Source organism: Aspergillus fischeri, genomic scaffold (assembly GCF_000149645.3).
Source record: "Aspergillus fischeri NRRL 181 1099437636244 genomic scaffold, whole genome shotgun sequence".
Lineage (NCBI taxonomy): Eukaryota > Fungi > Ascomycota > Eurotiomycetes > Eurotiales > Aspergillaceae > Aspergillus > Aspergillus fischeri.
The window spans coordinates 470806-498744 of NW_001509774.1; the positions used below are offsets into that span (position 1 = coordinate 470806).

The following is a 27939-nucleotide window of genomic DNA, read 5'->3' on the forward strand; positions in this document are numbered from 1 at the left end:
TCGAACAAGATGTCGAATAAACTTCTTTTATGCCTTCAGTTATTCCTGTACGCTAGCACTTGCCTAGCCGAAGCATCGATTCTCTTCCAAGACGCAGCTGCGGTCATTTCCTTCAACAGAACCAGTGAAACTTTACGAGTGATCTACAATGCCTCAGTGCTTGTCACAGGAAAAACCATTGCAGCAATCGACACTCATCGACATGCGTGGCAGACGGCCTTTAAAACATTGGGTTCGAACACTAGTCTGGCGGAATACTTTGTGCGATATGGCGAGTTCTCACCGGCCAAGAAGATCTTCACTCCAGAGGACGTGTATATAGGTCAGTTAACTGGGCTGTACGAGTCTCTTAACAGCGGAGTAACTTCCATCCTGGACCATGCGCATCATACTTGGTCTAGTGAGACCGCACTGGCTGGCCTTCAAGCCTCGGTGGACAGCGGAGCCAGGACCTGGTGGTGCTATGCCTTTCATAACCTCAGCGACGCGACCTGGGTTTCCAATTATACCCGGGAGGACCAAATGGCAGATTTCCTCCATATTGCAAAGGATGGCCCATGGCGAAAGAGCGACACTGTTTCTCTAAGAATTGCTTATGATAACTTCGCTATGGAAGATGTTGCCGAGATTGAGCAGATTATCTCCTTGGCTTTGTAAGAGGCTGCCTCCATTGAGGTATGCAGAGCTGACTTTGTTTCAGGTCACAAAACGTTTCTGCATTCACAATGCACTACCTTGGCGGTCCTTGGAGTTGTATGAACCCAACCACCTCAAGCTTCTCTGCAATCATAACGCTGATATAAACAGACGCAAACAGCCCTCAACTGGTCGATCAATACAACTTCCTCAACACACCTATTCCAATTGTCTTTTCCCACGCCTCTTACCTGACAGTGAAGGACGCCGAACTGCTTCGTTCAGCAAACCAATATATCTCCATCACTGGGGAATCAGAGCGACACTATGGACACGGACACCCACGCAGCCAGTACATTATGGACCAAAGCTCCCTAGGAATCGACACCCACTTCACCTACAGCGCCGATATCGTCGGCCAAGCGCGCATGTGGCTGCAGGAGGTGAGGCTTCGCCTGTACGCCCAGGTCCTTGACCATTGGGACATTCCTCCCAATAACCCCATGTCTGTCGAACAAGCCTTTTTATTGGCAACGCGTGCGGGCGGGCTTGCCCTACGCCGCCCAGACATTGGTGTACTGGTCAAAGGCGCAAAGGCTGATCTCGTCGTCTTTGACGGTACCTCACCGAATATGCTGGGTTGGGATGACCCGGTGACAGCGGTGATTCTGCACTCTAACCCCGGAGATGTTGAGCACGTCCTTGTAATTGGGGAGCTTCGGAAACGGGACTTCAAACTCGTCGTCCCTGGTAACCTCGCTCTAATCCAGCAGAGATTTCTTGCCTCTGCTAGGCGCATCAAAGAGGTATGGAAGCAAATGCCGCCTCCTGTATTGGAGGGCTCGTTTCCGTACACACCAGGTGTTAATTACTCCGAAGCTGTGACCGCCGATGTGGTGCGTGGGTGGGAAAATGGGTATCTGTCATCTTGACAAGGCCTCTTCTGTAACTGATTGACTATGGGCTGATTCCATGGACAGTAGCTCAACCTCCAGTTATTGTCATCCGAGCATTTTTCTTGTGTATTATTAAATTATATAAGTTGTATTATCAACGATCATTTGACTTGAGTCTCAACTCTGGAGCCATGGTATCCGGACTGGGGAGGTATTCCCGTGTAGGCCGAATATCGCAACACCGGCAAGGATTGCTAGCTATTATGCGGGCTAGCCTGCTGCATGCCGATTTTTCATATTCAACTTTGTGATTCCCGGCAAGATGGAATAGGACCCGTTCCAATGCGGTCTACCATGTTAGGGAATGCTAAACATGCGCGCAATGCACTACTCTTTCTAGTTGCTACATAGTTATCCTTAAAAACTTTTAGCTGAGTGCTCTTAGTGTACTCAACGAGGCCGTTACTCACGTAGCATCCTGATCCTCCGGACTCTCCCCATTCTTATACTTGTAGAGCCTAGACAATTCCCTGATTCGCATGGAGACAGTCTTCCCCGGCCCATCCCCAGGCCGCACATCGACCGTACTCTCCATAAAAGCACTATCCTCCCCGAACATCGGGTCCAAATAATGCATATTAAATAAATGGCCAGACCCCTCTCGGACAAAGACAGTCCCAGAAAACACACTCGCATTTGAATACGCGCCTGCAGGCGCCGTGAACTGCAACACCCCGATATTCGCCACAAAGTCCTTGATGTTTGCGTAGTGTTCGATATTCCGGATTGCTCGCTCCCCTTGAATCTGTCTCCGGGGTGTCGTTCCAGCCGGATCGTTGTCCTGCGGCTCGTGCAGCGGCGGATTGCGGAACTGCCTCGCTGCGTTGCCGAAGGTATATATCTCTAGTTTCTGTATCTGGGATTCGCTCAGCTCGCCATATAGCCAGTCGATAATCGAAGACGCGACAATCCCGCCTTGCGAATGGACGATGAGCACGACTTTCTTCGTAGTGGATGCGGCGAGCGCGGCGCGAAGTTGCGCGCGTCCTTGTCGGATGTCAGCTGTTTTGTAGTCGAGATCACGCTGGATGAGGCATTCGACGAGATCGAGGATAACGCCCTTGCTGTAGAAGCTGTTTAGTAATGCACGCTACTAGGTGGGTGTCCGTACGTTGGGTTGTGGATGCCCACGATTTGCCGGCCGAACGTGTCTGCCAGGGCGGTTAGGTTCGACTGGTGCCAGTGCTTCCTGTATCGATCAGTAGGGTTCTTTGCTGGCTGGATAATGATATACCCGGTGGCTATTCCGTTGATAAAAAACCAAGGCTCGGTTTCGTCGTTGACTGGATCCCTTGTTCGCGGAATGCCGATTAGGGACTTACCTGTTGGCGGCCCATTCAGGAGCCTGACGATCACCATCATGAAGAAGGTAAATGCTGTAATAAATACTATATGTACACCAGTGGGGAATATCCAACAGATCGCCAGAACAACTGGTAGGGATATAAGTAGGAGCACCTGGCTGAGAATGAGGATAATATGCAAAGAAACATCACATAGATTGCGGCAATTCGGGTAGAGCTCATCCAGAGGTCCAGATCCTAAAGGTAGAACAGGTAAAAAGATTGACGGTAGCAGTCTGGCTAGATAGGAAACGGAGCAGATATCCTCCCATACTAAACGGAAAGGGTGAGCGTCTATATCGGAGGGGATGTCGAGGAAGGGATTGCCCCGGACAGGTATATTCGGGTTGAAGGACGCCATTACCAACTGACGTTCTTAATAGTGGATGGCTACAACACCTTTGTTTTGCATGTGGGTGCAGCTAGGAAGAGGGATCTTCATGAGGTCTGCTTGATCAGACTACTAACAGCTGTCTTGTAATAGTTACATCATTGTGACAAGCACAATTTCCTCAACCGTCTAAACCTACTTAAACGAGTCAAATATTACTTTCATATCTATCACAATTAGCGTATGCCCACGTAGAACAAGCAAATAACTTACTCTGAGGAAACGGCGTCCAGGAGGATCCATTTTCGCGCAAGTACAACTTAAACGCGTTGTTCACCATCTTGCTCTTCATCTCTCCGGCAGGTCCAGGAGCTCGACGGATATTTTCGAGCCGGCCAAGGACACGCAAGAGGGCGGCACCGGCTGTAGTGACAATTGCCCTTCCAAGACACGCGTGTGGACCCCAGCCATGGTGGATGTAACTATCTGCCGGACGGTCGAGCCGGATCTCGTCAGGGTCGGGAAACTTGACAGGATCGCGGCCAGCAGTAATAAAGTCGACAAAAATGGTATCTCCTTCGTGGACAGTTGTAGTGGCTTCTCCATCCTTGATTGTGGCTTCCTCGACTGCTGTCCGGAGGACACCGAAAGCCGGAGTAGACAGGCGGAAACTGTAAAGATCAGCACAGTTCCAGAAACCGAATTAAGTGACCGTACCCCTCGAGAGCGTATTTTTTCAACTTTTCGAACGCTGCAGGATCAGCGGAGCGTGCCAGCTTTTGGATCGCGGGCCAGTGCGAGGCGTACTTGTCCGACAAATAGAGGTCGAGCATTTGTGCCCACTGCATTGTCAGTATGCCACAACTTAACTTAGCTGGTCAAGACTTACACCCTGAGCTTGAGTCGCGCACGCTGCCGCTGCGGTTGGAATAATGGTCCACACGACTTCATCAACACTCTTGCCCTCTCTCAGTAACCGGTTAGCAAGCTGCTGACCATAGCTCCCTGGTCCGGCCTCGCTCCTCCCAAGCGCCTGCATGAAACGTCTTACGACGCTATGTCTAGCGCTGGAGACTGACTTGGCCATGATAGCGCCCATTCGCTGCTCCTCCGCTGCTGCTGCGATCCTATTCCTGAGAGAATCGGTCGGTTCAAGATCCAAGAACACATAGCCGAACAACAGGGAAAGGGCATCGGAGAGCTCTCTAGGTGTATACGCATCAGGTGACGGGTCCTTGTCGTCCTTGAGGGGGATATTGAAGAACTGCGAGCAGAAATGTGCGTGTGCTAGGTTTCCAACACTACATTGGTTAGCGTCTTCTGTGAGATGACGATTGCATATGATGGACTTACTCCCCGACAATGTCAACGTGATAATAGTCCCTTAGCTTGAAGGCTTTCTCATGAAGCAGGGCTGTCGTGATGGATTCGTAGAGCTTTCGCACAACCTCCAGTACAGTTTTTGGTTCGTAGAGACACTCGTTGACGAATCGCCTTTGTTCTGCATTCGCCGCGGAATCCCCGCTGAGCATGTAATCATGCCCCGTAATCTGGAATGTATGTGTTCCCCCTATCGTATATTAGTCAATCACAGCAGAACTGAGTGCGTAGACATACAAGGAACATGGAACCGCTTCTGGTTCTCCAAAACCGTTGTCGCACCTTCCCAAGTTGTGACCGGCACAGGTGGCGGAGTATATGACGGTCGATCGAAATTCAGGTCCTTGAATTTCATATATTTGTCCATAATCTCCCGGCTCTTCTCTGGTGTCACGAATGGATATAGTGCATAGACGCTGTTTGGCCGGTACCATCCAGGGAAGGCTCTCATCAGCAGTTTGTACATGACGCCCCCGCCAGCGACGTCAAAGTCGGAGCTCACGGCATTGAAGCTGGCAAGCTATCAGCCAAGCGACCTTAAACGAGGTTCACAACTCACCCAAAATTGGTCAGGTTGGCTGGACTATAGTCGACTGTGTAGAATCGATCTCCGCGAACGAGGGCAACTGCATCAGACAAGATAGCAGTAGAGATGGTGAATCCAGGACATAACCCTGAGCCTGGGTAGAAGGGCTTCTTAGCTTCTTCTGCCTGTATGCCGACGTACAGCTCTATGTTATCAGGGTGGCCGTATAGTGCTTCCACTATGATAGTTTAGCTCTAGCTTGATGGGCGTTTGGCCATGACTTACAGGCTTCCGCGATGGCTGGATTCGAGTTGACCTCCACTATGACAGATTAGCTAGAATACAGCTAAGGATGCAAACACTGTACTTACGGAAACTTGAATATGGCTTCAGTTTGAAAAATGCTCTGAGCTCATTCAGAGTAGCCAGCTGCCATTGCCGTCCCTGTTCAATCCCGAGCATCTCAATGGCTTTCATTACTTTGGGAATGTTCCTGGCGCCGAATGCCCCTGGCAACGTCAATGGTACGCTAAACCAACGATAGCTGCACTTACCAGCGACGTTCTCGCACCCGTCTGATATAAGACGAACAAGGTCACTGTCAGCGAAGCGTCCATCCTGCTGCCGTTCCAGCCCTCCAAAAGTCCACGTTGGAGGTTCGCCTGGTACATTGTCCTCGAAGTATTTTCGCAAACCGTCGAGGAATTGATTCACCGATAATGTGCCTAGATATCCCTGTCAACCAGTTTCATTTAGCGTTGCGGAGAACATACTGCCATCGACTTCCGGTCCGAAGATCCTTTGGCAAAGACTGTTTGCCCAGGCTTCATCCTGATTACTGATGGCCGCGTGCCAGCGGTATATCATGTTGAACTCGACACTGACTTGATTTCCAACTCCTCGGGGAACGCCTCCTTTGTCAAACACTTCCAGACTCTTTCTAGGGTCGAGTGTCCAGTCCGACTGGGTCAGATTCTCATTGAGGTTGAGGATTGTGCGGAGGTAGTCGTTCAGTATGATGTTGACGTATAAACCGCATGTTATCCTTACTCTATCAGCGTTGGCTGGTATAACCGCAAGGGTTCAGCATACAGTCTCCCCGTCTGAAACAAATCATTATCTCTCTGAGCCACCGCGCTGCTGTATCGGGGATCATCTTGATTCACCCCAGCAGGCAGACTGAATCTCCCAGCTTCGTTAATGTAGGCCAGTTCCCCTACGACCCAGTTATGAAATCGATTGAAGGCAACTAGCAATGCGCCAACCCCCGGCGGCTGCGTGAGGAGACGCTTTTCCGCAAATGTGTCGGGTTCGAGAAGACCGTCTGTGAAGGTTCTCACCTTGTTTTGCTGGTCCTGGTTATGGCCATACAATGGCCCGAGATCGAGATAGGAAGAGTTCTTTACTTTTGTGCCGTCGCATTCATCCGTGTGGAAAAGGTCTATTACCGCATTAGAGTGGATATGAATGGGTTATGATTGCCATACCGTGGATGATCACTGTCGCTAGATAGAAGAGAGTACTGGATATCTTGCTCGGGTGTTCCTTTGCAGGGCCGTCACGTGCGAGTAGGGCTAACTGCGTCAGTAAAGATCTGAAGGTTTATATGCGAGCATACTGTCAAATATAAGAGACGGATCAGGAAGCACCGCAGGCCTCGGATGCTGAGGGGTGACAGTCCGGGCATAATGGCTACCGGAAGCACCGAGATGGGGGTACATAATATTCTAGATTGATCAGTTCATCCGTCGGATATCAAGGTGCAGTTGCGTACGTTATAGCTCCCATCCGCGGTCCGATACTTGAATTGATCCCCGAGATAAGACAGAGGAGGATGCTGGAGGTTGTCCCATAGAGTGCTGACGAACGCATCCGTGATCTTCCCTCGTAATGCAGATGTATTGGGCAAGGATGCCGTGACTTGGATGATATTCTCGATCTGTTTTGTGAGTGACTCTTCTTCAGTGGCTAGAACGGCAGCATACCAGATATTTTCGGTCATCAACTAGCCCTCCATTGAATGCTGTTTGTCCAAGCTCGTGGATGGTCCGCAAATCGGGAAGGATTCGCCCTGCCTGGCTGAGAAGGTCCTGACGAGCGTCAATGAGGAACATGCGCTGCTTGCCATTTTGTCCGGCGGAGTGAGAACTGCTTTCAGTTGGGGGCGCCATAGGGAGATGTTGGCTTTGTATTCTCGAAGCAGCAACTATCACATCTGTCTCTCATGACATTGATCCTACTTAACTTGTACTAAGTAGGTTCTAGGTAGCTGCTATCTGACACAACTGTTTTCTAACTGATATTTATTAAAGTTACTGCTTTGCTACACATCACTATCTACCGGCCACTCTGTATGACCGCTCCGCAATTGAGTTCCAGTATGACGCGCACTTGCGCAATGCTGAATGTTTCTGTCCACCTTTCCCATCGCAACAGAGGAGAACAGCGTTGTCAGTAGTTTTAACACATAATATTAAGTAGGATAAATAGAGATTAGTTCGTATAGTCAGCCTAGTGGTCCCTTATGCCTCCATTGCTATCTGGCATTGTCTTATCGAAATACGCGGTCGCTCCTATTTCAGCCTTGTCGCTGCAAGATGCACATCACGTCATGGACGGAGGCAATTCAAAGTGTTACTGGCCAAGTCCTTTTTGACGGGGAGGACTGTGGAACAAGGAAAGCAAGTTAACGTATGATGTCTGTTGCGTCAAGTCAACCCCTTTCAGAAGCGGCCTACTTCTCCACCGATTGCACGAAAGTATACAGCCAAATGCACTCCGGCCGGCCATGTAAACGTAAAAGCTACCCATTGCTGAGCCATCACGAATTCTTTTAAATCTCGGCAGGGACGGTATCGCGTCAATTCATAATCCTGTTGAGAAAGCATTTAAAACCTAGTAAGGGGCTTACAAGTTTGAGATCAATTCTCGTTTATGGCGACAAGGGTATCCATCCCAGTCCAGATATTAAAGAAGTCCGTCAAGGCGTCGCTTTTGCCTTGTACAGGCAAGTACAACTGTGACTTAGTTACTGATCCTCCCAACTTCAATTCGTAGTTAAATGTCAGTGGCAGTTAGTCCACGTCCACCTCGTCGTACAGACTATCGCTAAAGTCCAGCAGGCCCACAGTTTCTCACTAATGGCTAGACCTTTCATTGTGGTGGGATCGCTCATGCGGCCTCCTAGCGTCCAGAACGCGCGAAGGTTGTTGAGGCATAGGTGTGTATTACAAACGTATAGCCTGAGAGGTGACTTTCAGGAGCCACACAGTCGAAGCCGATTAAAACCACTTCCAAGTTAGGAGAGTCAGCGTCCCAGCCGTGAACAGACGGCGACAGATACTCTTTGAGGAGAGACGAGGTGGTTCCAAAATTCGCATTCAGACCCTCTATTGCTTTGAAGGCCACGATGCCGCTAGGGATGCCGGTCACAATCGATTTGGGCTTGACGAAGAAGTATGATATGGTCAAATGCGACCGTCTGTCGTGCCAGCACTATTCCCTCAACGATACACTGCGGCATTCATTCATTTTTCATCATGGCTTGTTTAACTCGTGCATCTCTCTCGAACAACAATTGTCGAGCTCACGGGTGGACGGCATCTGTCTTACAGAGATAGACACCCATGAGCCAACAGAGGTAGGGACACAGCTACAATGTTCCTTGTTCATATTGTCTGACAGGCTCACTGACTTTGCATTTGGTATATTCTTCTCTCTGTGATTGACATGCAGTTACTTTGGAAGCAAGACCTGTGTATTTCTCTTCTGTCATGTCCGATCAATAAGCTGCTAAAGTGGTTAGCAGATTCGAGGAATACATTTCAACGTTATATCTATATTCTATATCTTTACGATAGGATTCAGCGGGTTGAATTCAAGCCAACCCTGTACTGAGCCATGTTTTTATTAAAGCATTGCCTTTAATTCATCATCGGATACACTCAGATGCAGGGTCCATAGGGAGTGCAGGATGCATCATTGTAGTAGACTTCCCACATGCTTACGCCTATTAAAATGATCACTATTTGTTTATCGCAGTGTCCTCGAGATATATTGGCTGGCAACATATACCCCCATTAAAAGGCACAATAATCACCAATAGAATCATAGTATTCCTTGAGATAGAGAATGAGAAACTCCACCCCCGGACAGTCGGACTTAACAGCATCGAAATCCGTGCCAGTCAATTTGTCAGCTGGAAATGTCGATCTCCGAACGGTATTAAGCATTTCGACGGTCAATCTTACATCGATGAATGCTGCAGCTTTAATAATCAGACTAGAAGTGTTAGGGTGGTGGGTATATATCTAGTCAAGCAAGCTTCGTTCTGTTTCAACTTCCGCATTTCCTCCACTAGCATCTTTGCAGATCATCGACCTTAGATGCCTATCAATCACTTGACATCAGCTACGCGACACTTACCAAACATGGTCCGTGTGCTCATCACCGGCTCCGCTGACGGCCTGGGTCTCGAGGCCGCACGCCAACTGGTGAAACGCGGCCACACCGTCTACCTGCACGCGCGCAACGAGAAACGCGCAGCTGATGCGAAAGCCGCCTGTCCCGGCGCTGCTGGAGTGCTCATCGCCGATTTATCTAATCAGGCTGAAAACCGCAGGCTTGCCGATGAAGCCAACGCGATCGGCCAGTTTGATGCCGTCATTCTCAACGCCGGCATGATGTCCGGGCCGTTCCGCAAGACTCCGGACACTGGTATCCCCGCCATGGTGTTTGTCAATGTTGTTGCACCATATATCCAGACCTGCTTGTTGCGTCGTCCTAAGCGACTAGTATACATCTCGTCGCAGTTGCACCGCCAGGGTGACGCTAGTCTGGAGGATATCTTCTGGCTCAAGCGCGGCGAAGCAAGATTCCGTGACTTCCCGGCGTACTGTGACTCGAAATTGCATGTCCTTCTGCTTGCAAATGCCGTGGCCAGAAGATATAAAGATGCCTCCGTGGTCAGCGTACACCCAGGCTGGGTAGCCACCAAGCTCGGGGGCCAAGGGGCAACTGATAAACTGGAAGATGGGGTAGATACTTATGTGATGTTGGCAGAGGGGGATTACGACCAAAGCCTGACCGGAAAGTACTTTGAGCCAAAGAGAATACTTGGACGTCCGTTGCCAGTTTCAGAGGACATCAACTTGCAGGAGAAGGTGGTCAAGGCTTGCGAAGAGGTGACTGGTCTGAAGCTTCCCGCTTAACGACAGCTGATTTGACATCTCTCGACTGTACAAGAGCTCATTAGCCAGAAATCACCAAGTTCAGCTCTTTGCTAGCAAACATCGCATTGAATTTTGTTGTTCAATTAGTGTTTGGCCATAGGGATATTGTCACACTCAGTTCGAAGGAGGGGAAAAGAAATGAATCGAGAGAATAGAGCTCTGGCCTATCAGATTGTAGATATTTCCTGTCCCAGTGCGGTCTAGGGTGACGATGCAACGAACAATACTAACGCTGCTATCAGCGTTGCGATAGTTGAGGTCCAGTATATACACTTCTGACTGGACAGTTAAACGTGCTGAGTGCTCCAGCACTTGATTCCGACACCCTTCTGGGACCTCCGTAATTGGCCATGAGACTGGCCCACGCGTTTTCGTCCCCGTTCCTTTCGATAGAGCCCGTGTGTGCTGCGTTTACCTGGGAGGTTTAAGATGACCCATGCCGTCCAGCCCAAGCTGTGGTGATGGCCAGCTGTCACACTGACCTCGTAATAGAGTTTAGTGCCCTTCGGATTAACCCAATAGTGAGAACATATGTAGGCTGCCAGGGAAACTATTCCCGCGGCGGGATGATCAATTGCCTGATCTGCGTCCCCTTGGAAGTCAGCTTACGCAGCCCTGGGATCTGCAATCATTTCCGTGGCTCCAATGATTGTACTATGCCAACGATAGAAAAATGTCGTATTCGCTTGAAAACTACAGGGCAGTGCAAATCGGTCTGAGAGCGGATCTTGCAGCTTACTTGCTTGGCCAAGAACCCAAGCTCTGCGGCTGTGGCTGAGAGCCTATGGTTCAAGGCAAAGGCGAAGGATAATCTTATCCAAATAGAGTCATTTTAACGTATGACCCACTATATCAGCCTCGTCCACCAAACCCTCTGTGACAGCGCAGTCGAATACGAGCGAACGGACGGTGACGCCGATCATCCTGCTTATTATTCCTTCCAGCTGAATGATCGTCAGACAGACTACTGTGTTTGGTGTTTTACTTCCTGATCGACCTCCCGAACGTTAGCGAGTACGAGGGCCAGGCGGTGCGCATGTTAGGGGTCGTACTCGCTACATTGATGGCAACTCTATCAGTAGTATATATATGAAGCGAGCTTTCTGTCATGCCTGTCAACCTTCCCATCATTCTTCAACATAGCCGAAGCATATCTATAAGATAGCAGCTGCTATGAAAGCGTTACTGAGTCTCACTTTTGCTGCACTGGCTCTTGCCAGTTCTAATTCCTCATGTCGTTGCAGACCCCATGAGCCCTGTTGGCCCTCTCCACAAGAGTGGAATGCCCTTAACAGCTCTGTTAATGGTAATCTGTTCGCCGTTCGGCCGGTGGCCGCCCCCTGCCATGAAGGAGACTCCGAAGCCTGCGACTTTGTCAGCAAGCAATGGTATAATTCCACCTGGCGAGCCGCGCAGCCTGGCGCAGTCCAGTGGGAAAACTGGGACTCGTGGTTGGAGCATAACCAGACCTGCTCTATCATAAATCCTCGGGGCCCTTGCGGTCAGGGGAGGGTCTCTTTATACTCTGTTGTGGCCGAGAAAGCATCTCATATCCAAGAAGCTGTTCGGTTCGCCAAAAGACACAATCTTCGCCTTGCGATCAAGAACTCTGGGCATGACTTCCTTGGTCGCTCGACGGCGCCGGAGTCACTCCAGATCCTTACCAACGGAATGAAGGATATTCACTTCAGTGAGAACTTCAGACCGAGTGGTGCTCCAAGGAATATTTCAGAGGGTTCTGCCATCACCATTGGGGCTGGTGTCAGTTTACAGGAGCTATATCCTGCTGCTGGAAAGAAAGGCAAGACAGTGGTTGCTGGTCTTTCACACACTGTTGGTGCTGCCGGTGGGTATATCCAGGGAGGAGGGCACTCTTTCTTGGGGCCCTGGAAGGGCATGTCCACTGATAATGTACTCGAATACACTGTCGTGACTGCTGATGTACGTGCACATCCTGATAATAGGAATGCGGGCTAACATTCTCATAGGGCCACCTGGTTTTCGCGAACAACTATCGGAACACTGACCTCTTCTGGGCTCTTCGCGGCGGAGGAGGGGGCACCTTTGGTGTAGTGGTGACAGTGACCCTGCGCACGTTTGACGAGGTCCCAGTTGTCTTTGGCAATCTCAATGTCAGTACCGTGGCCGGTGATCCCAATTTCTGGCAGGTGATGACGGATTTCCATGCCGCTTTACCAGCCATGAATGACCACGCGGGGGGCTACTATTGGATGACTCCCAACATGCCAGTGGACAAGACACTGAATGTCTCGTCGTTGTCAATCATACTCATGGCTGCGAATCAAACCAGCACAGCAATGATGGATCGTCTCTATGCGCCTTTCAGATCAAAGCTGAATGCAACGTCCGGTGTCTTTACGCAATACAAGTCGCTGGCCTTTCCCAACATCCATACTCTTCTCTCAGACCTCCTCCTTCCCGGAGGGGAAGACCCAACTGGTCATAACACTATCCTAGGATCAAGGCTATTCTCTCGCGATCTGCTTGTTTCGCGCGACGGCCCAAAGAAACTTATCTCCGCTCTACAGAAGATCAAGTTCGATCCCGGACAAGGTATCACCGGCCACATCGTCGCAGGAGGCCTCGTCGCCAAGAACGGACGGACTATCGACAGCGCTTTGAATCCGGCCTGGAGAAAAGCAGCTACCCATATCGATTTTGCTCGCGCCTGGCCGCCGTCTGCCACCCTCACACAACGGGATGCTATTATTCGTCGTCTGACTGATGTTGAAATGCCAATTCTCAAGGCTGTTGAGGGAAAGAAGATGGGGTCCTATATGAACGAGGCAAATGCCTATGAGCCAGATTTCCAGACTGAGTTCTGGGGAAGCAACTATCCGCGTCTGTACCGCATCAAGCAGAAATGGGATCCCGCTGGTCTTTTCATTGCTCGGAAGGGAGTGGGAAGTGAGGATTGGGATGATGCTGGACTTTGCCGGGTTCACAGGAATTAGATATTATGTTAGAAAGTCCGTGGTCAGGGTCGGTGGTATCTAGACGGACCGGCCATAGTTGTTAGATTGGATGTGCTTGGTTTCTCCCTTTTGGTCATCCTTTTACACTTGTCCTTTTTACCTTCTCTACTTCTGCGATTATATATGCATTAGTTACGAAGAGGCTCCACACAATATCACTTGTAATTGTTGCTTGTGTATAACCATTCTTACCTCAAAGTCCTAACCTAGTTGCGACGAAGAAGCAATATGAACAACATGAACATCACAAAGGCAAATATTTGCTTTGTCCGACCCAAAGAGACTGAACGGTTTGGAAACATGGCGCCCGTACGCCTTTCCCGAAAACCGTGAACCACTTGGGATGACGATACTCGTGTGTTCTCAATTTTCGGGGGTTCTTCATCCCCATCTTCCACTTCAATCACTTGTTCCAGTGAGGAGATAGATATCTGCAGGCCATCAACTCTCTCCACTCCTTCTATCTCTTCGAAGACGATAAGAAAGTTAGGAAAAGCCGATCTTGGAGTCTCCTGTCTCTTCCTCTCGAGGGTACATTCCGTCAAGCAATAGGCCTCGACGTCGTGTCCCGCCTCCGAAAGCAGATTGAGCCATGCAGCTATAACCTCCTGATTCAGCTCCGGCCTTTTGTTACAGAAGTGGATCATCTCGCCGATAGTCGTTAAAGCGGTGTAACCTCGGCTGCTTATTCGATGTATATCCTCTCCTCTAGTCAAAAGGCTCCGCAGAACCAGCTCACTTTGCTGCGCTGTGTGCTCGTCCTGTCTTAGTTTCGCAGTAGCCCAGACATGAGCAGCGCAATGCAGCGCGGAATAGCCGTCATAGGTCGGGTCTCCATCAATGTGACCTCCGGGAAGATGGTGACCAGCAGCGAAAAGGACCTGGATCCGCTCGAATGAATCCCCGTAATAGAGTCGATGGAAGATCTGATGTTGCAAAATTGTTCTTCCACCGTGGTTTCGCTCTTCCAGATCGACAAAAAACTCATCTTGGTGGATGAGATAACTGAAGGCCTCCACTGGACCAGCATATGAGTGTATGACGCCAGTTTCTTGTACTGATCCCATTGGATCAACTTGCCCTTTTTCCACTAGCAATCGGGCCAGTTCAATATGTTCTTCTTCCCGCGGACTAATCATTGCGAGATGAAGAGCGTTCCTAACATCTCGTTGGTCATTGACGGCGCAATGGATATGGACCTGCTTACTTTCCTGATGTATTTTCGACATTTGCGTCTGCTCCATTGTACAGAAGAAATGCCACCAAGTCCGGGTTTCCCGACAAGGCCGCAAACTGCCAGAATAGTTAGCATCCAATCGGTGCCAACCGTGACTGCGAAATACAAACATGCAATGCCGTGTCACCGTCAGATGTTATATCAAAAGGGGAGGCCAGGCCTTTACTAAAGAGTCGTTGGACGTTGCGCAAATCTCCCTCCCGGCAAAAGTCAAACAGCATAGAATCAGGACTGACTACTTGCCATGGTCGTAGGTTGAAAGTCCAGTGACTCGCTTGTCGGATAGCTTGCAGCTCGATGATGCGAGAAGACCACCATCCTGTTGATCTCAGAGTGAATGTCTTTTTCTCTGATCGATACTCTGTCTGCGTAGTATCTGATTTACGAGTTCCTGGTCTTAGTGTGACGGTTTGAGACTTGACGGACAAGCTGCCGAGCCAAAGTGTGTATATTACTTCAGACGTGTTGCTGTACGATTGACTGAACTTTACCATCTGTGTGCTGAGCTTTTCTTGCTCCATCTGTGGTGCATTGCCTGTCGAACGGCAGGACAATTGGCCAATACCTAGAGGGCCTAATTTCCTATTCGGGCGGTGTCAGTAAGACCAACAGGCATATATTCTGGTGGCCTCAACTGACTGGATATGATGTTGATACACTAGCATCAAAGTCATCTTCGCACTGTCCAACTCTTTCGCAAACTCAGAAACCCTCGTCTTCTTCACGGTTGCCTTAATCAATTTGATAGTTCGATTCTTCTGACTCGAGGTATCGAGTGATTGGATGATTGTCAACAGTCGGTTAACGCGACACAGGCACAGCTCAAAGGAGGACTTGAGAATATTAATGTCAAGATCCTCTGGGAGGTCGGTACAGTCTTCAGCCATACGGCGTACGACCCTCTCAATAAGTAGGATGTCATTTTTGATGTTCTGAAAGTCAGACGGAGCTTGTTTGACAGAGTCCACAAAGGCGTAGAGATGTTGGACCCCACTGCAGATCTGCCCCGCGAGCGAAGCAATCCCTACAATCGACGCTGCAGCCCCAAGACTCTCAGCCATAAATTTTTATCTTAAACAAGCTCTGTCGTGGTTTCAAAAGGATAGATAATATGGGACAAGAAGTCAACGACACATATTGTCAGGAAATAGAAATGGTGATCTGGAAGAGTTGCAAGTTTGTACATAGCCGCCCGCCCTCTTAACGCGCATGCTGACGAGGCTGAGTTGTAAACTACTGATTGGTTGCTCTGGATCATGCATCTGTCAGTAAGTATATCTGAAGAGAAGCGATTTGCTGAGTCGACGCCCTTTTCGACATAGACGAATCCATTCCAGGGGGCGAGACGCTTGGAAAGCTCGTTCTGCTTGATCAGACCCGCTACGACATCTCACCCACGCTCACCATTCTTGGATGCACGCTATTCTCACATGTCAGCCACACACAGACAGATAGCATTAGTTTTGGGCTCAATAATTTCTACAACACTTGCGATTGGTCAATAGAAGCCCATCAAGAAGCACATTTTGCCGATCTTAACTGGCTGAACGAGGAGATTGAGTTGATTTCGCGCCTGGAGCCTGACCAGAAAGTAATTATTCTAACACATTATTGTCCTTCGACACACGAGAAAGTAGTCGACCCCAAACATGGCAGCAGCAAAATTTCCTCCGGCTTCATGACTGATCTATCGAATGAGCCATGCTGGCAACGTGAAATCGTGACGCTTTGGGCTTTTGGACACACACACTTCAACTGTGATTTCCGAGACGTATAGACAGGAAAAAGAGTGGTATCAAACCAGAGAGGCTATCTCAGTCTATGAAATTCGATGCTGAGAAGGCTGTCGAACTCCAGGATAGGTAAAAGTGGCTAGTTAATCTTGAGGCAAGCTCAACTCAAAGAGATTATTAAGAGAAAGCGGAACACCTGGACTGAGATGATTGAGTCGAGTCTGTCAACCCTGCTTGACTGGGAGAAGTTGCTTCTTTATCAATTCACGGCGCAGCCCCTCTAGAATTGGATACATCGTTGGATCGCCCAATTTTAGTGCATGATAAAATTGCTTGTATCCTTCTCTTAGACCTTCTTCATTGAGAATCACCGTTCCATCAACGAACTCCACCATGTAAGTTAGGATTGCCATCCAATAAGTCTCACAGGCACTGCCGTGGTCTCGACAAAGCAAAAGAATAAGGGCTTCACAGTACCTCAAGGCACTTGGAATTCGGACAGGGCTCGGTTGTAGAAAGCGTCCTGAACCGCGACCTAAAGTAGCTGGCGGAAGTCTGACGTCAGACGCGAACATAATGTCCGAACCTGCGTTGTGGAAAGCAGCCTCAAAGTTTGGAAATTCCCAAAGAGTATCCGACTTGCGATACAACGATATTGCAAGCTCATCGTCGATATGTAGACGTTTGTAGGGCGGCTGGCATTGTGCCGAACTTGAATGCGGGCAATCTAAATATCGCGTGCAGGGAAGAAAGCCAGCTTCGGAAAGGGTAGAGAAGGAGATTTCGGTGAGTGAATCAGGCACAACAAAGGACACGCCCTATCGCAACGTCAGTGGTGTTCCAGTAAAAGAAAATCTCATTTGGAGAGGCGACTAACGTCAACAATCGTGGGGACTCCATAGATGGTCAATAGATAGTTGCCCCACAGAAGATTCGGAACATTAGCCGCATCAAGCAGACAAGAAATTAATATAACCAGGTCGTTATCTAGCTGTTGGCCACTGAAGCGAAATTTAGTAACCATGGTTCTCATGTAGGCAACAGGATACTGACAGTGAAGCAGAGGGCGGACACTGCCAGCTTTAAGTGTTTTTGATTTGTTTGTCGGCGTGAAAGGGGCATCCGTTCACATGACCAGGGAGGGCAATGGATGTGGACACTGTTGGACGTGACACATATTGTCTGAGGCCTTCCCTTAGATTCTTCCTGGGAAAATGAGTCACCAGGGGCAATTCCCACATCAACCGTTCTGAGCACAATGATCTGTCGATGTCTAAAAGATGCCAGGGTTGAGCAACCGACACCACAAAACATCATTGGTGTTGGGCAGTTTGCTATTGTCTATAAGCTAAACAATAAAATCATTTGAAAAGTCCGGTCTGACAGGTCCTACATCTGCAGTGTCCAGGCCATTGAGATTGAGGCCAAGATATATGGCCATCTGGGAAGATATAAACGGATTGCTAAGTGCATCCGCTGCGGAAATGACTATACCAATTTGTGCTATGAGCCTAACGGGAACTTGGAGGCCTACCTCAGAGACAATCCTTTATGTGACCAGTTAAGGCGTTGACTAGTCCGACAGGCTATCAAGGCGGTGGTTTTCATCCATGAAAAGCGCGTTATTCATTCCGACCTGTTTGCTCAGCAGTTCCTTTTGGACAAGAATTTCAATTTTAGGTTGTCTGATTTTGGAGGATCTTCATTAAATGGCTCAGATGCCATTATTATGGAAAACGCGACGCAATTTCTCCCCTAAGATGAAGAATCTCTAAACACTATACAAAGTAATATATTCGCCTTGGGTTCAACCATATACGAAATACTTGTCGGCCGAAACCTTATAATGAAATGGAAGAGGAGGAAGTGCAACAATTATACTCAAATAAGGAGTTTCCAAGACTTGAAGGCATACAAGATATTCAATGGAGGAACGTTGTTGAGAAGTGTTGAACTGATTACAGAACCACATCAGATATCCTAGAAGATATTCCACCCTTGCCCCTAGCCACGCGTATCTTCACTAAAATCCACCTCATTTTTCATGGTACAAAGTGATCAATCGCCAGTCATTAAGGTCAAGAAGAACAGATGCAAAATCTTGATAACAGCGCGCGAGGGCTCCGTGATTCAGCATCCCAATGAGCTTTAGAACTGTTTTAAAATGAAAATAACCACAGGCAATATCTCCTTACCTAACAGTGCTTGGGGCATTTCCCCTTCACTCTATTAGACGCTCCGTGTCACACTTCATATTTGGGGCAGGTATTCCTCAGTCCATTTATTAGCTTCTCAGGACAGTCTGGCCCGGGGATCATCTCAATCTTATTACAGTCCGGATTTTGCATCCTTAGCTAAAGATAGTGGCTGTTTTGTAATCAACGCACATATTTCAGTTGCAGTGCTTGAGTGGGGAGACTAGATCATAAGAAGCCTAGATATCTCACCCTTTTTATAGAACAGCAGATGATTAAGGATTCTCTCTCCCTCCCTCTCCCCCTCCCCCTGGAAACACTTGCGCGAATATTGCCAACAGCTCCTTCACTGTGGTAAGGCCGACAGAGAAGGTTACATGCAGGTCTGACTGGGTGGATTTTCTGTTGCCAGGAGGTACGCGAAAGACTGCAGGTTCATGCGCATGACCAGAACACCTTCATCAATCTTCCTACATCCTACCACCCTCCATTTCTCCGCCATCCCACCGTATTAGTCCTTGGCCTCGATACATTGGATCGAAATTTGGATGGATTATGACATTCTAACTCTGCTTGGTCAATACAGCACGTTAGGCGAGGACCCTCATGTTTTCAATGACTCAGTTCCAGACCTCACGATAGATCTCTGACGCGGAATGTCTGGCTCCACGGAGGAATCCGAGGCTTAATTACGGTACATATATCCGGACTATTGTACTAGGTCTATCAGCACACAGTTGTTCTTGCAGATTGGGGTTCTTCGGACTCCCTTATCCCTTCATCAATCATCTGTATAACAACGTTAACGAGGGACGACAAAGCAAGTATTCAGCACATATGACAGTTATATACTGTTCTAGGAAGTTGGAATCTTCATATACATTGCATCAAGACGGGTTCATTCCGTGATATCCTTCGTTTTCACACCATACAAGGGTCTCAACCAGACTGCAAGGCACGATATCAGAAACTAATTTACCCAAGATAAGGGCCTTCCCTTCCAGGCCACACTGCCTTCAGAAATTAGTGCTGCCTGGAATAACCTGCATATCACTAAAGCAGGAATACCTGAACTGCGCTCCAGCCTCTCAACCAGCAAGCACTAGTGACAAAAAAAGAACCAACCCCTGTCAATTCGAAACACACGAGGCAGTGTACATGCAGTAGCGCCAACACACTAACCATGAACTCTCATGTCTACGAACTCCCGTGTGGCGCATGACCGTATATATACTTGACCTACTGCAGCTTGCGACAAGGGTTTTCGTCCTAAAACTGTCCCCAAGGCTGATAGCGACATGATGGCCTGAAATGGCGTCCCCGGGCTGGTTTAGACCGGTGTGAAAGCCACACTTGGGCGGTGCTATGCATCGAGGCTGCCCTGCTCTACGGGCGGTTCATAGCCCTGTCAGGGGTCGTGGTACTTTTGAAAGATATGGATTGTGTGGCACAATTGCACGCATATATTCCTCCCCTCTCTCGAGCCCTGGTTCGCAAAGCTTGATTTCTTTCATTTTCAAGCAAAGGACAATCGCCATCCATCATGTCCGACGAAACACCAGTGACCCCACCCTCGACTGCTTTGTATCCAATTCTGGTCACACCGCCAGAATCGGGTAGTTCTATCGAGAACCCCATACTTATATCTGATTCTGATGGGCCGGATGCCTCGGATACGGAGACGCTTTGTGGATCTGTTCGCCAGCTATCCGACAATAGTCCTTCTCCCTCCCCTCGGAGGGCTGACAGATTGCAACCACAGAAGCTCCGACGTCATAGTCGATATGTAACTCCTTCTCGAGGAGACTCCAACGTGAAACAGCTGGATGAAGTCGAGAATACCAGAGAATCGGACATATACCTTAGCGGCCTGGGTGGGGATCCTCCTTTGAGCCAAGTCATCATCTGACAGTGCACTAATAAGATCTCAATGCTACAGCGGACGACACAACTCATAGGCATCCCAAATTGCCAATGGACGGTCCAAATGGCGGTACTTCTCCGGAGAGCTGTGACACCGGACGATCTCTCGAAAGTACCCCCTCGGCCTCTGCGGGACCAATGCCGATTTGGATGCTGGAAACCAAAATCAAGGAGGTTATCCTGAAGACTGCCACAGATGCAGAAGGACAAAGGCAAGGGTATGCCTATCTATTCGCTGATCCGAGCGATGAGGCGGGATATTTCAAACTGGGGAAATCTGAAACTCCATTGAAGCGTGGAAAAATGCACCAAAATAAATGCAAGCATCCCGCCTTCAGAGTGATCGATGAGCTGCCCCGAGGGATGTCAGTTCCTTGGTACGGTCGTTTGGAGTCGCTGGCGCACGCTGAACTCGCCAATATGAAGTACTCATTCGACTGCTCTTGCAGTACGCGCCACCGAGAATACTTTACTGGAAGAGTGAAGGAGGCCTTAGAGATCCTGAACTGCTGGTCCGGCTGGCTGCAGCTCAATCCGTATGACGAGGACCTCCAACTTTCTTCTTTCTGGAGGGATAGACTTCGTCTTCTGGGAGGGAAAGCATTTAGCCACCCCAGGTGCCCTAGCACTGAATGTCGCTCCGCCAGGGACATTGGTTCCAGCTCATGTCAAAAATGCCTCAGGCTACGCTTGAAAGCATGGACTGTCGTGACAGATTTCGATTATTTTGAGTACGAATGTCGCAAGAGGATTGGCTGGGGGTTTCTCCGTCAAGTCATGTCCTTGATGTGGCTGCTCTTCGGGAATAGTACTTTGACTCTCATCGACGGCTGCGAGAGAATGAAACGCCTAACCGCCTTCTTGTGGGCCCCGGTGACTCATCTGCATTTGCTTTTGCTGTTAATGTTCCGGCTCTGGGTCTCGAGCAATGTTCCTCTCGAATCCAGTCTGTGCTATGCCATACTTTGCGTTTCTGCCTATTGCAGGATCGCGAGCGGATTGAGCTACACTCTAAAAGCCCAAACCATTCCCCAGTCACCGCGCAAGAAGGCCACTAGAAGAGTTTCGAATTCGCCAGGATCCAGGATCCTTCCTGAAGCAGTCAGTGAAAAAGAGATGCCAGATGAACAAGAACCGCCCTCCAAGAAGCGAACGGTCAGCATTCACGGAGCGCCCGATATCTCAAATTCTCCCCGTGGCCAAAGCGCCCCCGCATCCCCTGAAATGTCTGAAATATCAAAGCACAACAGCCCCAACCCGTTCTTGACTCCGGACCGAGCAAAATTGATAGTTGGTAAAAGCAGCCCGAAAGCCGGCACGAAGCGACGAAAGAGCGATGTTCGTTGAACCTACAGGCCAGATCCTTCTCTAACCTTATACTCTGCGGTCCAAATAGATGCATCGCAGACAATACGCCATTGCAGCTCGAGAAAAGCGAGCCTATCCTTACGAGAATCTCTATACACTCAATGTAAAATCGAATCCTGTGCTCTTATAGAGAATAGCTCTTCTAGAGAACATTCTACTTTTGGAATGTATCCTCTTCTACTGTTCCTTGGAAGCTTGCTTGGATTGACCTTGAGCAGTCGCCAAGCTTGAGGTCACTTATTAAATAGTTGCCTAACCACTGGACAATCATCGTTCCAGAAGGCTGTAGAAGGTAAGACGAACTATCATCGCCTGATTAATTATCCGTCTTCTTCCCAAGGACCCATAAAAAGGGAATTTCCCTTCCTTCTCCTTTCTCTTCCTCGATCTCAGCGACAACCTCCCTGAGAATCAGCTCAAACCCAATTGAAGAGACTATCTCACAGGTCCTTTCCTCTCCCCAGCCACTCCAGAACATCTCTCCATCCGTCCCATCCAACCAATGCTTATCAAACAAGTCCTCATCCTTAAGGCCTGCCACAAAACTCCCCAGAAACAATGCCCCAGGCTTCAGCCACTTGTATATCCTTTTTAGTAGAGTCACTTGCTCCTCCTTCGGCAGGTGGAGGATCGAATACATGGCAATCACGGCGTCGAAACTGTTGTCTTCAAACGACAGCTCCATCATATCTCCCTCAATAAGAGACACATTTGCAGAAGGGAGGTGCTCCTTGGCAAGCGCAAGCTGCACAGAAGAGATATCGTTCGCCGTAACTTTCATGCCAGGATTTGAAGCAAGGATCGCAGTGCAAGGCTGGCCCGAACCGCAGCCTAACTCGAGAACCGACTTTTCAACTGGTGCGGGCGGAAGGTATGCGAGCAGCTTCTGCAGATATTCGACGCGGGTAGGATAGCTTGATTTCGTCCATTCTGCGTACTTGACTGCTACGTTGTCGTAGGCCTTCTTGATATTTTCTTTCAGGGTTGGTGATGATGATGCCATTGTGATCTGCAGTATACGTGAATCGATTTCTGGGTGAATGGTTGAGAGCTTCATTCTGTGTTCCGAGCAGGAAGAGTCATAAATATAAATGCGGGGTCCCCATTAGGCTAGACCCCAATCATTCATTCTTTTGGTGGGGAATTTCCCCCAGATTCCTTTTTCTTTGGTATAGCGTAGTAATGGCATATTTGGACACTCAAGCACAGGGGAGGGATATAGCAGCTACTAGAAAGAGAGCAATAGATAGTATGTAGCAGTCTATGGTAGTATAGGCAATATAAACGGCACCGAAGCAGCTATATTGTAGAGTGAACAAGAGAGTCCACTAACCCCAGAAGGGGGATTATGAATATTTACTAATTGCAAACTAATTATTCAGTAATTCTGCAGCAGCTCCATAATGACTCCCTTCTGTCTCTGTGTACGACATAATAAATTCAGTTACTCATGAAAATCAATGGACCAGATCTATGCTCGGAAGGACGCGCCTCGCTCAACCGTGGATGTTTGGCCCCCAAGTGCCTGATGTAACAATGGCACTCGCTTGACCTGATCAGGATTCGGTCATTCAACTGACTACCATTTAAACTACCATGGTTACATGAGTCTCAGCCTATCACAAGCCACAGTGAGATCTTCAATGCAAGGACCGTGTGATCTGCAGAATCAACGGTGAAACCGGAGATCTTCGACATCTCCGCCGGCAGCTTGCAGACTGATGCTCGATGGTATATATCTCTCCTCTTCCCCTCTCAGAAGCTTTGATTGTAGTGACAATTCAATCACGTTCAAAATGGATTGGATCATCTTGTTGTATGGTTTATATGTGGCGGTATTTGGCGTGACCGTCGTCTACGGGATAGGCGAGACGGCAGGGGATACGACCAAGCTCAGTCAATGGCGACTGCAGTCTTCCCTTGCGGTGTCCAATGCCTCTGCATGGTCGCTCCCAGGGAATGATGACTCTTCCTGGTATCAGATTGGCACGCGGGCGACCGTCATGGCTGGTTTACTTGAGAACGGCGTCTACGACGACACGACCCTGTTCTACTCCGACAACATGGAAACCAAAATCGGTGACACTGCCATGTTCGAAGCGCCTTGGCTATACAGGCATGAACTGTGGATCAAGAACAAGATACGCCAAGGAGAGCACTATTTGCTTCACACGCATGGCATCACTTCCAAGGCGGATATTTACGTCAACGGGGTGCTGGTTGCACCGAGCTCCGTTCAGCAGGGGTCGTACGGCGGTCACACGTATGACATTACGAAATACCTGCGTGTTGAGTCAAACGCGCTGCTCATCCAGGCGTATCCAACAAACTACCTCCGAGATTTCGCGCAGGGGTTCGTGGATTGGAATCCTTATCCAGCGGATAATGGCACCGGTCTATGGCGGGATGTCATGCTCACAAAGACGGGGCCTGTGTCGATCTCGTCGCCGCGTGTGCTCACCAACTTCAGAAAGCCTGATGGGAAGCCCGTTACGGTGAATGTTATCGTGGATGTAACGAACCATGAGGATGAGACGGTCAACGGTACTGTACAGGGGTCCATCCAGTCTGACACTGAGAGCTTTGTGCTTTCCCAGCGATTCTCTATCCGACCGCATGAAACAAAGACCATACCTATGAATGTCAAAATCGAAAAGCCTAAGGTGTGGTGGCCGGCGCAATGGGGGTCCCAGCCCTTGTACACGGTCAATGTCAATGCGACAGTGGGCAAGGGTAAGGTCTCGGATGTTGCGCTTCAAAGGCGGTTCGGCATTCGCCAGGTGGACTCTCATGTCAACTCTCATAACGACACGGCGTTTACCGTGAACGGATCGCCATTCCTGGTTCTCGGTGGAGGGTACTCGCCTGATCTGTTTCTCCGGTTCGATGTCAATCGTGTGCGAAATGTCTTCCAGTATATGCTCGACATGGGACTGAACACTGTCCGACTGGAGGGCAAGCAGGAGCATCCAGAGTTATACGATCTGGCAGATGAAATGGGATTGATGGTCATAGCCGGATGGGAATGTTGCGACAAATGGGAGGGATGGGATGTAAGTCACTTGTCTTGCATAAACAACGCAGAATGCTGACGAGCACAGTACAATAATGAAGCCAGTGGAGAGAAATGGACCGAGAAGGACTACCCTATTGTCAATGCATCCATGCTCCATGAAGCAGCCATGATGCAGACCCATCCGTCCATGCTAGCTTTTCTAATTGGATCTGATTTTTGGCCCAACGACCGTGCAACCAAGATCTACCTCGATGCTTTGCATCGCATGGACTGGCCGGTGCCGATCATTGCGTCCGCCAGCAGACGGGGATACCCTAAAGTTCTCGGGCCGTCTGGTATGAAGATGGATGGCCCGTATGACTGGGTACCACCGAATTATTTCTATGGCGATCAGCTGGGTGCCGCATTTGGATTCGGGTCAGAAGAGGGTGCTGGTGTGGGAACGCCCGAGTTAACCAGTCTGCGAAAGTTCCTGTCGCCAGAGGACTTGGATTCCTTGTGGAAGAACCCCGATCAGAACCAGTACCATATGTCGCGGTATGACTCGTCCTTCTATAATCGCGCTCTGTATAACAAAGCTCTCTTTGCGCGGTACGGCGCCCCTGTCAGCCTGGAGGATTATCTCCTGAAGGTGCAGATGATGGACTATGAGGCCACGCGTGCAGAATTCGAAGCGTTCTCTGTGCGCCAGAATGCCTCTCGTCCGTCCACTGGAGTCATATACTGGATGTTGAATAGCGCATGGCCGAATCTGCACTGGCAGCTGTTTGACTATTATTTGAGTCCTGCAGGGGCATATTTCGGAACCAAGGTCGGTGGAAGAATTGAACACGTGGCGTATGACTATGAGGAGCGTGCAGTCTACCTGATCAATCGCTCCCTTGAGAAGAAAGGGCCACGCGTTGTCTCTGTTGACCTTGTTGATCTGCATGGCAAATCGATCTTCAACAAGGAGGTCACGATTAATGCCACACCCAATGCCTCCAAGAAGGTCATCCCAGTCAAGGCAGTTACTCAGATCAAGGATGTCGCATTTCTCCGTCTGGTGCTCAAAAACCCCAATACAGGAGCCATCCTCAGCCGCAATGTATACTGGTTGTCCGCTCAGAACGACGTCCTCGACTGGGAGAATTCAGACTGGTATTATACTCCCGTTACAAAGTACGTCGACTACAAGGCACTGATATCGATGCCGACTGCTGCTGTGACTGCATCGCTGAAGCGGTTGCCTGCCAAGGACGGCCTGTCCCAGGTGCAGGTCGTCTTGAGCAATCCTTCAGCCACCCCTGCCGTTTTCATGCACCTGTCCGCCATCAACAAGGAGACGCAGGAGGAGATCACCCCAGTATTTTGGTCTGATAATTATGTGACTATCTTCAAGGGGGAGAGCGTGACCCTGACAGCGGCATTTCCGGGAGGTGGGAGTAACAGGGAGATTATACTGTCGGGTGTAAATGTGAAGAGAACTATCTTGTCGTAACTGACCTTGTTATGGTCTGAGGTCTGAGAGGGGACTGGTTCTATATAAGCGTATTTGCTATTGAACAATGAACAATGCCTATTTAATAAAGCCAAGTGTACAGTGAAGAAAGTGGTGACAACCAAAAAGGGGATCTCCAAGTGCACGTGCCGAAGATAAACCGCACGTCTACTGTGGTATTAAAGTGAATGCGCATGATTATTATAGATGAAATAGGGTTTATTAATACTAGACATGACTTTGGAATCATTCACACTCTCTATGACAATATGCAGATAAAGACGCTATTTCTGCATTTCTTGATGATATACTAGACTAGATCATTTCCCCGGCATTTGTATTGTCCTGCTGTAATTTCCTGTGGTCATCAACTCATGAGTCCTATGGTGTGACTACTACTTCTGGGATCGAGCATTGGCAGCCTAAATTCATCTGACGAGCTTTTGATCTCTCGGAAAAGCAATGTTTGGAAACACATCTACTTCTTAGTGGCCAGCTGTACAACCACAATAGCCTATATCAACTATGACACTCAAAGATTACTTGCATTGCGCCCATCTCAACCTAAGAGCAATTGGTCCCACCATAAACAAAAGTCCCGTCCGAGTTCTCGCAGCCGCAGGTACCGTCATCAGGGCTCTTAATGCAACCGGTGCCGACGCCAGACGACTCTCCATTATCACTGCATGGATTAGTATTTACTGCTCTGTATATCGCTATTGCCTGTGGGTGTAACTCACTTCCAGAAGAAGGTCCAGCAATCCTCATTGACCTCGGTCATCTGCGAGTCAGTAGGCGCGGTGCAGGTGTACGCCTTGCAGGTTCCGTAGGGAGCTCCATGGGAGGAGTCGTATTGGTGGTCAGTGACGAAGACGGCAAAGGTTTGAGTTTCTGCTTCGGTATTAGAGGGTGCGTGCCTGTAAACGTAGGAGAAGAGGGCGCAGTAGGTACGTACTGGATGTCCGCGTGTTGTGGGAACATTCCGCGGCTTGAATTGCATTGGAGGTCTTTGCGGCTGTGGGCTGTCAATTAATCTGACTTGGTGGATGGCAGAGTAGTACTAACGAGAGCAGTTGTAAGTACCAGGGCATTTGCCCTTGGTGTTGGAGGTTGCTGGGTCGAGGGTAGCCAGTGCAAGTGTGGCGCCGAGAAGCACGGTGATCAGAGACTTGGACAACATGATTACGGTGATGAGAATGCTATTGATGTATTTGGACGATGGTCGTTGGAGAGCTTTATATCTTCTTAGATCCCGAGTCTCCTTTTCTCGAAACAACAGGGAGATGTCATACGGAGACCTGCCGCGTCGTTCGTTTCAAGAGAGTGGGTCAACGATATCAGCCAGAATTGAAGAAGAATCTCTGTGTCTGTCGGTGTACGATATCACCAGTGATATCCAACAAAGCTGTAATTAAGGAGAAACTCTGCAGGTTAACACAGCCTGCCGGGCTAAGCATCACATCTACATATAGACTCGATGGTCTTGACCTTAAAGTAGCCTGATGACGAATCTCCGGAAGTCTTCCGTGGGGATTGTGTCAGATATATAGAGGATGCTTCTTCACCACCGGTTCTAGATTCTCGTGGA

At 49.1% G+C, this 27939-nt stretch overlaps 11 protein-coding genes across 11 annotated transcripts, besides 1 other annotated feature; 5 read left to right on the forward strand and 6 right to left on the reverse strand.

Moving 5' to 3' along the window:
• Positions 1-9: 9 nt before the first annotated feature.
• Positions 10-1568, forward strand: NFIA_045160 (putative chlorohydrolase family protein; the record flags this gene model as incomplete). Its single annotated transcript, XM_001267593.1, has 3 exons — positions 10-653; positions 701-753; positions 808-1568. The coding sequence occupies 3 exons, from the start codon at positions 10-12 to the stop codon at positions 1566-1568; spliced, it is 1458 nt and encodes a 485-aa protein (XP_001267594.1).
• Positions 1569-1998: 430 nt separating this feature from the next.
• Positions 1999-2951, reverse strand: NFIA_045170 (uncharacterized protein; the record flags this gene model as incomplete). Its single annotated transcript, XM_001267594.1, has 2 exons — positions 1999-2656; positions 2704-2951. 2 exons carry the CDS (start codon positions 2949-2951, stop codon positions 1999-2001), a joined length of 906 nt encoding a protein of 301 aa, XP_001267595.1.
• A 510-nt stretch (positions 2952-3461) lies between these two features.
• NFIA_045180 (peroxidase/cytochrome P450 family protein) lies at positions 3462-7343 on the reverse strand (the record flags this gene model as incomplete). Its single annotated transcript, XM_001267595.1, has 16 exons — positions 3462-3493; positions 3540-3937; positions 3984-4108; positions 4156-4567; positions 4620-4836; positions 4884-5158; positions 5206-5410; positions 5458-5493; positions 5544-5681; positions 5727-5897; positions 5946-6217; positions 6265-6613; positions 6660-6746; positions 6791-6899; positions 6947-7111; positions 7158-7343. 16 exons carry the CDS (start codon positions 7341-7343, stop codon positions 3462-3464), a joined length of 3177 nt encoding a protein of 1058 aa, XP_001267596.1.
• A 1012-nt stretch (positions 7344-8355) lies between these two features.
• Positions 8356-8844, reverse strand: NFIA_045190 (uncharacterized protein; the record flags this gene model as incomplete). The annotated part of the gene is made up of 2 exons (XM_001267596.1): positions 8356-8616; positions 8785-8844. 2 exons carry the CDS (start codon positions 8842-8844, stop codon positions 8356-8358), a joined length of 321 nt encoding a protein of 106 aa, XP_001267597.1.
• Positions 8845-9602: 758 nt separating this feature from the next.
• NFIA_045200 (SDR family NAD(P)-dependent oxidoreductase) lies at positions 9603-10382 on the forward strand (the record flags this gene model as incomplete). Its single annotated transcript, XM_001267597.1, has 1 exon — positions 9603-10382. One exon carries the CDS (start codon positions 9603-9605, stop codon positions 10380-10382), a length of 780 nt encoding a protein of 259 aa, XP_001267598.1.
• A 1194-nt stretch (positions 10383-11576) lies between these two features.
• On the forward strand, positions 11577-13378 carry NFIA_045210 (FAD-dependent oxidoreductase; the record flags this gene model as incomplete). Its single annotated transcript, XM_001267598.1, has 2 exons — positions 11577-12344; positions 12392-13378. The coding sequence occupies 2 exons, from the start codon at positions 11577-11579 to the stop codon at positions 13376-13378; spliced, it is 1755 nt and encodes a 584-aa protein (XP_001267599.1).
• A 227-nt stretch (positions 13379-13605) lies between these two features.
• Positions 13606-14643, reverse strand: NFIA_045220 (uncharacterized protein; the record flags this gene model as incomplete). Its single annotated transcript, XM_001267599.1, has 1 exon — positions 13606-14643. The coding sequence occupies one exon, from the start codon at positions 14641-14643 to the stop codon at positions 13606-13608; it is 1038 nt and encodes a 345-aa protein (XP_001267600.1).
• Positions 14644-18850: 4207 nt separating this feature from the next.
• Positions 18851-18876: a microsatellite.
• Positions 18877-20107: 1231 nt separating this feature from the next.
• Positions 20108-21834, forward strand: NFIA_045230 (GIY-YIG nuclease family protein; the record flags this gene model as incomplete). Its single annotated transcript, XM_001267600.1, has 2 exons — positions 20108-20282; positions 20504-21834. 2 exons carry the CDS (start codon positions 20108-20110, stop codon positions 21832-21834), a joined length of 1506 nt encoding a protein of 501 aa, XP_001267601.1.
• A 337-nt stretch (positions 21835-22171) lies between these two features.
• Positions 22172-22858, reverse strand: NFIA_045240 (class I SAM-dependent methyltransferase; the record flags this gene model as incomplete). Its single annotated transcript, XM_001267601.1, has 1 exon — positions 22172-22858. One exon carries the CDS (start codon positions 22856-22858, stop codon positions 22172-22174), a length of 687 nt encoding a protein of 228 aa, XP_001267602.1.
• A 793-nt stretch (positions 22859-23651) lies between these two features.
• On the forward strand, positions 23652-26351 carry NFIA_045250 (putative glycosyl hydrolase; the record flags this gene model as incomplete). The annotated part of the gene is made up of 2 exons (XM_001267602.1): positions 23652-24908; positions 24957-26351. The coding sequence occupies 2 exons, from the start codon at positions 23652-23654 to the stop codon at positions 26349-26351; spliced, it is 2652 nt and encodes an 883-aa protein (XP_001267603.1).
• A 564-nt stretch (positions 26352-26915) lies between these two features.
• Positions 26916-27531, reverse strand: NFIA_045260 (uncharacterized protein; the record flags this gene model as incomplete). Its single annotated transcript, XM_001267603.1, has 4 exons — positions 26916-27033; positions 27092-27242; positions 27307-27366; positions 27435-27531. 4 exons carry the CDS (start codon positions 27529-27531, stop codon positions 26916-26918), a joined length of 426 nt encoding a protein of 141 aa, XP_001267604.1.
• Positions 27532-27939: the final 408 nt, after the last annotated feature.